General features: G+C 44.4%; 1 protein-coding gene across 1 annotated transcript; it reads right to left on the bottom strand.

Annotated features, from left to right (window-relative positions):
• Positions 1–1,016: 1,016 nt before the first annotated feature.
• On the bottom strand, positions 1,017–8,636 carry Tm4sf1 (transmembrane 4 L six family member 1). Its single transcript, XM_047565100.1, has 5 exons — positions 8,342–8,636; positions 6,788–6,877; positions 6,559–6,704; positions 3,132–3,312; positions 1,017–1,339 (listed from the first exon to the last, which is right to left on the bottom strand). The coding sequence occupies exons 1-5, from the start codon at positions 8,516–8,518 to the stop codon at positions 1,325–1,327; spliced, it is 609 nt and encodes a 202-aa protein (XP_047421056.1). The 5' UTR covers positions 8,519–8,636; the 3' UTR covers positions 1,017–1,324.
• Between the last annotated feature and the right edge of the window lie 1,292 nt (positions 8,637–9,928).

Genomic DNA, 9,928 nt, shown 5'->3' with positions numbered 1-9,928 from the left:
AAGGGGGAAGATTTTGGTGACTGTTTTCACAGACCAGATCCTGGAACTTAGGGAAAAAGGCTAATTCCTCCCAACCAGAAACTCTGTAAGGGTTTATAGTTAAGAATCCAATTAGAACACGAGTGACCTAGAGTTGTCATGGCAATGGGTACTTGAAAGTCAGATGTCATCCTGCCACCAGTCAAAAGTCAAGAGGTGACCTGGGTGGGACTCTGGAAACTTCTCTGGGATCCACAGTAAAACTGGAGTGCAGGCAGGCACGCTGTCCCTCTCCTCTCTGAGAGGACCCTCTCTCTCCCTTGAAGAGTGTCCCCCTTCCCTTTCCTACTAGCCCTTCAGTCAACTCATGCCCATTACTCTGAGTGATGTGTCTGAAATCTCTTTTGACTTGATCTCAAGAATTGGGGTTTGACTGGTGTTTGGGGGGAGTCTCCATGCTGCCTCAGTTTCCCAGAAGGCCCCAGCCCTATAACAGAAACAAAAAACAGGAAGAAGAAAGGAGGAACTTTAAGGAACCACGACATGAAGCAGCAACAGCAAAATGGTAGCGAATACTTTATTTCGTCAGGGGCTTGGGGAGTACTTCCTGTGGCTCTCAGCCAGCGCTCCCTCTCCCGTCTCCCGTGATGTGGGTCAAGCTGCTTTATTCCGTTTCCCATCTTTCTTCTTGTCCTATTATCTCGGCCTTTCTCTCTTTAAACACAGAATCCCCAGTACTTGTCTTTAAAAGACAGAAGCTTTTCCACACGTCAGAAAAGCTTAGGATCCGGAGGCCCTCACAGAACCAGTAGTGCCACATGGGTTGGCTTACTCGTTGGGTTGCGGTGTTCCTGATGGGCTCTTGGATTGGGCCAGTACTGTTCCCATGGAACAGAAAGCAGTTCAAAAGGCCTCTTAGGAGAGATTTGGGCGTAGGAATGGGAAACACCATATGAACAGTGAAAAAATACATCTTTTCAGGTTGTTGGGTTTCTTCTTCATCTTAAAAAAATCTAGACATCTTTCTTTACACACACACACACACACACACACACACACACACACGTGCTTGTAATGTGATTTTCATCCTAAGCATTACAGGTTTGACCTCAGATATGCTGAGGACTGTCACTCAGTCTGTAAGTTTCCTCTGGACTTGTTTCCTCATTAAAAAAAAGTTTAAGTTCAAACACTGACATCATGTAAAGATGCCAGTCTTCATACACCTTTACAAAAGTAGAGATTGCAGAGTATGATACACTAGTACAAGCTTTACAATAATACAAGTAAAACACATAAATTACAATGAGACAGAGGAAGCCTGGGGTTTGTCTCGGGTGATCCTTCAGCAGTCATATTGCTGTAAAGAAAAATGTAATACGCATTAGGCTATGATCAGCATAATGAACAATGGCAGTTCCCTCCTTTACATTCCCATTTGAGCAACAATGACCTGAACTTCAGCAGAGCTTTGGCCCACTACTGTTAGGGTGTAGACAATGCCCACGTTTCCTAAACAAACAGGACCCATTGTCTTCCCCAGTCAAGCTGCAGAAGTGCTCATGGAACCCACCGGTTTCCATGTCTTTGAGTGTGTCTGCCCGGGGTTCTCATCTTGGGGATTTAGAAGATAATGTCACAGGAGTTTCCCACTGGAAATTCAGTGTGAGTAAACTTTCAAATTACGCTACCAAGTTAGGGACCCACTATCCTACACCAAAGACTGGTCCTTTGATAGTGTCTTCTGTCTAATAACAAGCTAAGGGATCTTCCGCAATGTCTGGGGAGCAGCCACTCTTACAGTGCAGGATGGGAACCCAGTGTCTTGCTTAGCTCAGGAGAAATAATCACTTCCTGCCAAATCGACCACTGACTGATTTCTTATGCCTGTCCTCAGTGTCAGGACTCACTGACTTTAAACTCTGCTTCTCTGTGAAATTCAAGGCTAAAGATAGATCCAGGCAGAAGTCCCAAGAGGATTCTTCTCTGCAGCCCCCAACCCTGTGGCCTGAAAACAGCCCCACCCCAAAGGGTTCCCACTTGGTTGTTTTCCTGGAAATTTGGCAGGATCTCAAAGAAATTTTTAATCCCACTGTGCTAGCCTGATAAGGAAATCTAGATTTTTATTTTAACTTCCCTTCAAAAATTATAGAAAGTTTCCATTTATTTACAACCAAGTTTTTCATGATTGCAAGGGACTTTTAGTTTCTGTTAGGTTTTTGTCTTATTTTAAAAGAAAGCTAAGAGAACAGAAACAGAAGTGAATGCTTTGGAAAATATACATGAAATAAGTATCAGTTTAACCAATCTCATTTCGCAGAATAAGACATAAAAGGAACTCCGTCCCAGAACTGGACGGAGACTTGACTTCCATCAATTCAATGGTATATATCTTTCAGGAGAATAGAGAAACAAGAACTTTCCCTGCTTCAAAGAAATGCATAGTTCTCTCCTAAATCATATCCTCAGGAAACAAGTGCTTCCTGGTGTTCTTTCATGGGGAAAGGTGTTTCAGAGTTGCTTTACAAAGGCTGCTAGTACTCAGCAGCTTAGGTGCATTTGTGACTCCTTATTAGGAAGGAATGGTATAAAATCCAACAGGGCAGCGAGTGTAGTACCAGGTTAAGAGCAAGCATTGTGGTACAAAATGACCAAGGAATTGAAGCCTGTTGCTTCCTGACTAGGTCATCTCAGACATGTGACTTGATCTCTGAATCATAGTTTCATCTGAAACATGGTTTGAGTAATGAATATGGGCTCTTCCTTATGTGTAGCAGTTGGGAACATGAGAGCAAGCAAAGAGAGGGTAGCTCAGACATCTCTTCTGTGTCTGTGTAAACAGAGCAGGGTAAGTAAAGGGGGCAATGGATGTGACCCTAAAGTGGGCACTGTGTCTATGGACTGCGTGCTCCTATGCCCCTGGAGCCGACTGCAGAGATCCAAGATGACCCAGAGACCACGAGGGTCAAGAAAGACTGGGGTTGAGAGCAAAGCTGAATGTCCTGGGTGCATTGCCACAGAGACAGTGAGAACAAGTGCCAGTAGGCTGAGCAGAGTTGGCTTTGCCTTTACTCTTTGATGAGAGAGAACGGTGCATGATGGGAACTGAAGACACTGGACCCAGGACAGGACATATTCACAGGGGTTCTTACCTGTTGGCGGGAGCAGCAATACCCACAGATGCCTCCAAGCACTCCGTTTATTACTTGAATGAGACACAGGACGAATTCAATTCCACCAAGAGCCAAGAGGATAGAGAAGAGAGTTACATTCCACTCTACAATGTGCTTGGGCTCCTTGCACTGGGACCAGGTGGAGGTGTCCAGGAGGTACCTGTGGGCAAGAGGAGAAGCTCTCACGTGGGGCCACACCTAATGGGATGGCTCATGAGTGACTTTTTTGATGGTGGTTAGAAATCCACACTTTATAATGATGTTTATATTCTCTAACAGACATGAATTCTTGGAAACACAAACAAAAATGCAAAACTGTATCTACGCCATGCTTAGTGCTAAGTAAAATCCCTGTATGTGTATGGATATGAACTAGCAGCAGATGTAGAAAAATGAAAACAATTCTCATATTAAGGTAGTAGAATTACAGAGAATTATTTTTTACTCAGCTTTTCAATGTATCATTGCTTAATTGCTATCTCTATAAAAGGCAGTTGAATTAATATTTACTTAGTTATTGAGTTATCAGGTTTAGTAATGTAAAATATCAATATTAAGTTAATATTGACAGTATAATTTCTTTACATTAGTTATTTGGAATTTTAAGATATTAATTTAGGTCATTTCATTAAAATACAATTTTTTCCTTCTGAAAATTATCCAAATTCTGCAAAGTTTGAAAGTTTAACATGATAGAGTTTTCAACTGAGACATTGTAAACAAAATTAGTTTTTGCTTTTTTTTCCCCCAAAGGTAAAGATCCATTTTTTAAAGTATTTTTTTAGTTGTTGATGGACCTTTATTTTATTTATTTATTTATATGAGGTGCTGAGAATCAAACCCAATGCCTTACACATGCTAGGCACGCACTCTACCACTGAGCTACAATCCTAGCCTATATTTTTTTACTTTTAAGGAATAAGTTAATTTTCAACAGGAAACACAGGTATTAAATCTGACCAATCTGAAGCCTCGCCTTCAGTCTCATGATGCTGTGCCCACACACCTAGGCCACATAGCACACTGCACTCACAGCATTAAGAACAGTGGAGCACCCGTTAAAATTGCACACCAAGCCAGATGTGGGGCTATGATGGGGAACTTATCATGGGCTCTGTCCTCTAAGAACCCAGTGTCTAGGGGAAGAGACAAGTACTGGCAATCTCAGGGCCAAGTGCATTGACTGGGTAACTCTAAGGCCAGAGAGGAAGGGCAACTAACCTAGTCCTGGAAGAGCACCTAAGGATGTACTTATTCAACAAGGCTGAGCTCCATGAAGGTAGGAATCAGACCTATTCAGCTCTGTATACCTAGCTGCCAGAACAGTATCTGATACATAGTAGGTACCAAACACATTTTTAAAGTAGTTCAGCGATAAATAACCACCTGAAGTGACTTTGCGAAAAGTCAGCAAACCTGATATATATATGATTTCAGGCATTATCTATGTACCTGAAAATTATATATATATGATATGATTTCAGGCATTATCTATGTACCTGAATATTCTTCCTGTCTGAAAAACAAAACAAAGTGAAACAAAAAACTAAACTACAGCTCTGATTACTTTCCCAGAATTTCAGCCTTTGCTAGATCATAGAACATTTGGAGTCTTGATGAAGTAGGATTCAATCATGTGGGAAAATCAAGAATTGACTTAACTCCACAAAGAAGTCTGGTACAATTCTTTCCTTATCACTTCTTCCTGCCACAGCAGAACAAAGGAGCTTGAAACTTGAGACCTAACTTTGGAACAGTCCATTAAGCCAATCAGAGATTCAATTTGCTGGTTTTTAAAACAAAATTCTGTCCTAGCTCTGCCTTTCTACATCAGTGGAGCAAAAAAAAAAAAATTAAAAATTTTCAGGTCACAACATCAAAAATTCCTTGGCTCCAATCGGCTACTGGGAAACCAATCAGTGGTGTGGGACTGTTAGTTCCTACCATATGGAAGTCCCTGGAAGGGCTCAGAAGAGGAGTGACACAGAAGAGCTCCTTGCAGAACTAGGGCGGATAACGAGAGCAGCACACAAACAACTATAAAATACTCCCACCTCTCCCTGCATTCCAACTGCGTAAATCACAAGGTTTTTAGAGGGTGTTTCATGCTGTAGTTTTGTATGTTTACACAGACATGAGCGATCGTCTTCTAACAGTACATTCGGGATGTTCTGAACAAAGATGAATCACATCAATGACCATTTTGAAACTAAAATTTAGAACTCCTGTAAGTGCCAATTTTCCTTCAGAGGCTACCATTGTGTCATGTTGGTTGTAAGCTAGGTGAACAGCTCACAGAGAAGGTGCTCACAGCGTGTCAGCCTCTGTGAGAGAACTGCATGTGTATTATCTCATTAATTCTCATACCAACTGCAACTGGTTTTATTTTACAGATGGAGGAACTGAGATGCAGAAAGGTCAGTTCACTTTTTCCTGTTCTCAGAGAGGAAGTATAACTAATTCTAAGTTCATGATCTCACAGGGGTGGGTATATACACATACATAGATGTACCCATAGCATCACCAAATGCTGTACAATTCATGGAGGACAATACTCTTGCAGATAAAAGGGCAATTCAAATTCATTAATACTATTTGCATTCCCAAAGTTCAAAACCAAAACTTTCCAAATTCACCTTTAAGAAGCTGAGTCAGGAAAAGATTGACTCAGAATCAAATCCTGTTCAGAGAACTAGGGGACTCATTCATTACTACATACCTCAGTTTCCTGTTTCTCTTTCTTTCTCCATAAATGATCAAAAGTAAAGGACAATGTAAAATAATGTGAGCTCTAAAATTATTCTGGTTTTAAAGTTATAAATAAGACCTTTTTATACAGCCTCATAATTTTAAATAAAGGGTACATCATACATAGTTCCGATCTTGTGTCTGAGAATGTGTGGATATGGGTGTGGGTGCAGGATCTGTCCTGGGTTTTTGTTAATGTCCTATAGTTGCCATTCTATTATATGAGGATACGGCGACATTGTCTTATAAAATAGCCAAGTATCACATTTAATTGGCTGAGTATTCTGGAATAGCACAGGATCTGTGTGAGCACAAACCCTACAGCTGGACTACCCAGGTTCAAATACTGACTACCACTTTTTAGCCCTGTCGCCTTGGGTCAGTTATCCGTCTCTCTCGGCCTCGTTTTTCTCATCTGTAAAATAAGATTAATAATGGAAGTAACTTCAAAGGGCTTACGAGGACAGAATCCAGGAATCTATTAAAGAGCGCGTGGGATGTGTCCGGGTCAGGCATGGCTGTCCACCCTGGCCACCAGTCCCTGAAGTGCGCCTGTGTCAGTGTGAATCAAGGCTGGCCAGGTGGATGGGTGAATGACCCCTTCGTGCCATGGGGCGGTGGGTCAAAACAGGTCGTCGCGAATAGAACCATTACGTACTGGCCCTCGGTGCTGGCAAAGGTGTAGTTCCACTGGTTGAGATGATCACGACACAGGGGTCCTTCCGCGAGGCCCAGAGCGGCCACGATGACGCAGTAGCCAGACCCTGCGATTCCGATGAGGGCGGCCAGGACCGAGGAGAGCAGCTAGGGAAGAGAGAGGGCGCGGTCAGCCTGCGGGACAGAGGGCGGCCAGGGCGGCCGGGCCTCGCCCCCAGCGGAGGACCTACCGCGCATCTCTTGCCGCAGTTCTGGTGGCCGCAGCAACCGCAGCAGTCCTCCTCTTCCAGCCCGATGAAGACGAACGCCGGCAGGAGAATCTGCTCGGGAAGCAAACCAAAGTCACGCTCCTCCCGGGGTCCTGGGGGCAGGCCCGGCAGCCTTTAGGAAAATGTGTTTACTTCTGATGGTGTCAAGGGCCTCAGGTGGAGGTTCTCAAAGAATGAAAAAGCCGGAGGAGAAACAAACTAAATGGAACACCTGCTGGATCTCGTGATGTGTCAAAGCCCTGTGCAGGGGCCCGGGGTGGTGCTCAGCTGCCTGGTGTGCGCACAGCGCATGCTGAGCACCTGAGTTCCTTCCCCAGGGGGTGGGGGCACTCAGCAAGCGGGACTACAGAACGCAGGGGTGAAATATAACCAGTGTGCTTATTCCACTAGATTCGTAACTGTTCCAGACACAAACTCTGTTTTGGAACCATTAAACCCTGTCTGGAAGGCTGACTTCTTTCCCTAGAAAAACATAATAGATACTCACAAATCCTTAATAGAATAACTGAAACTATTTTGTAAGTGGGACATATGAAAGCTATTTATAACAAATATGATCTACTTCTTTGAAGATACAAATGTACTGTTTTAGCATAACAATAAACCTGTTTAAATAAATGGGTCTTGAAATATTCTCATTTTAAAGTCAAAAGAAACTTCAAGGGTAATGTTAACAGATTATGATCATGTTAATTTATATTAATGACTGCATGATAATAATGCTTAAACTCAAAGAAGATTTGCCTTGCCATAATTCGTATGCTGGGTTTAAATGTTTTAGTGTCTTTTACTTGACTAAGAAAAATTATTCTGTATGGTATTAACACTTGCATAAAATTTCTACTTAAAATACTTAATCCCAGCATTTTGAAGCAACAAACTCCAGTTTGCCCACATTCTTTCCAGGCTGAGGCTGAAGCTAATACTTTCAGCTCCCAGGTTGGCAGGCAAATTCCTCCCACTTCAATAAAAACAGACCTTGGAAAAAATAACATGCTCCACTATTAACTTCAGACTGATCTGCTAACTGTAGGATTTTTCCTAGACACCACGCCCAGGAGAAAGCTCACATTCTTTCTAAATAGCACTGTACTGAATTCATTATTTTTCCCTGTCACAGATGCCTGAGAATAAACAGCAGAGAATTTGGATCCAAAACTGTGGATTTAGTACCCGCCAACCCCTCTCAGCTCCCCAGAGGAAATGTTGAACAACTACCCACTCCAGGGCCAGAAACTCCATGGTCCCTCAAACCTGGTTTAACTGAATGTGTGTTTCCTAACTGGAGAGTGGGAGAGTTTAACAAAAAGTAGTTCGCTTTCAGCTAAGAGTAGTGAAACAACATCTAACAAAATTAATAAAAAAGCCTAACACGATCTTTTGCAATCTGTTTTCAAAAGAAGGAGCAAAACAAATCACTAGACTTGGAAATATGTGTGGCAGGAAACCTATGACAATAATGAACACTTTCCATCAACAGAATTTTCTGAGCTTGTGATAATCTGAAGGACTTACCAGCACGCCCCCTCCCGCGATGCCAGAAAAGAACCAGACGAAGCGACTGAGGTGGTCCTCAGAGGCGTACTTTGTCTCCCCGTTGGGAAAATAAAGCAAAATATTAGCCACAATGCAGAGGATGGCGAGGCACACCAGAGAATGTCCGATGCATCGGGCACACTTGCCGTAGCACATGGTGGTGGCTGGAGCCTGTGAGGTTTCTGTCCCCCTTCTCTCTGTCTTCGGTCTGTGCTCCCCAAATTAGATGAGAGTGCGCGTGTGTACGAGAGCAAAAGCACTTCCCAGCCCATTCCTGCTACCTCTTAAATACTGGGAGTTCTTAGTCACCGGTGGATGAAGTCCTTTGCTTTCATTGGTCCTGACTGCAGGCTCCGGCTGGGGTGGAGGCTGTGGGGGAACGTCCCGCCCTCCAAATGAAATCTTGGGACAAGCGAAACCAGGGGCAGGACGTGAGAAAGAGCTCCCGTCATGGGCAACAGAGAAAATGATTAATTCTCCACCAGGAATTTGCTGTGCAACTCCTCCCCGGGATCAAGCATCGCCACCGGAAAGTCTAACTGAACTTTCCAGTAACTGCCAAATATCCCCGGAGTGACCGCCTTGGCTGAGACTGAGAGGCAGCAGGCTGAGACCCTCCTCCTGGCAGCCATCTGGACGGCCTCCAGGCTGAGGGCTCTGTGCTCACTTCTACCTCTGCTGCTGATTTAATGTGTGACCCGGGGCAAGTTTCCTGAGCTCTGAGCGCCCTTCCCTGTCTGTTAAGAGACAAAATGTCTTTAAAATTACAGAGTCGCCTTCTTTCCTCTGTCGGCAGAGAGCTCTGCAGGAGGGATCCTCCTACAGTCCAATCTCCCTGGACATCTGCACCACACAGAGGTGGCCTCCGTCGACACAGTGGGCTCTGGCACTTTTATTCCTGGGTGTTGCTGTCAGGCAAAGCCATGTCAGGAAGGGCCAAGGAAGGTACAACGCTGGGGAAGAGTAAGAGGACGGGAGGAGGACAGGAAGAGAAGAAGGAGGGAGGGAAAGGACCAAACATAAGAAAAGGACTTGGCAACGCCGATAGAACCTGGGGTGAGAGAGTCAGAACACACCGACCGGGCGACCCGGGCGTGGAAGAGAACAGTGACTCACCCAGCTGGGTCCCAAGACGAGATTTCCCAGAATTCCCCCATGAGGGCAGAGACAGGCTGTCAGTCTCATGTTCTAGCGTGGCTCCTTGCAGAAGGAGGGGTTGAGCATGGATGAATTTGACCCTCGAAGAGCAGGTGGTGGGGTAGGGATGGTGACCCAGGTGTGGCCATGACTGGACGGGCCCCCTTACCAGGACAGGAAAGAATGTAGAAAAAAGATGAAAAAGACCAAGGAGTCTCAGGAGACTCAGGGTAAGGCCAGAATCTGAAGGAGGCCAGCTGGGGTTAGTGGGAGGGCCCAGGAGGAAGTGTGACCTGAGCATCCTGAGGGGGGAGATCACAATCTAGCCTGGCCTGAGGGCTAGATTAAATTAAATCTGTATCCTTCTTTTCTCTGCATCCCCTGAGTCAACAGGGCAGAGAGGAGCAGAGAGTGAGGATCTCAGAAAGA

This window comes from Sciurus carolinensis, chromosome 9 (assembly GCF_902686445.1).
Source record: "Sciurus carolinensis chromosome 9, mSciCar1.2, whole genome shotgun sequence".
Lineage (NCBI taxonomy): Eukaryota > Metazoa > Chordata > Mammalia > Rodentia > Sciuridae > Sciurus > Sciurus carolinensis.
This window is presented reverse-complemented; position numbering and strand designations above follow the sequence as displayed.

Coding starts and splice junctions, on each gene's coding strand:
- Tm4sf1 (XM_047565100.1), bottom strand. CDS start 8,518: ATGTGCTACGGCAAGTGTGCCCGATGCATCGGACATTCTCTGGTGTGC. Junction 6,878..8,341: donor TCGCGGGAGGGGGCGTGCTG/GTAAGTCCTTCA, acceptor CTTCCCGAGCAG/ATTCTCCTGCCGGCGTTCGT. Junction 3,313..6,558: donor TTTGCCAGCACCGAGGGCCA/GTACGTAATGGT, acceptor TCTTGCCCACAG/GTACCTCCTGGACACCTCCA.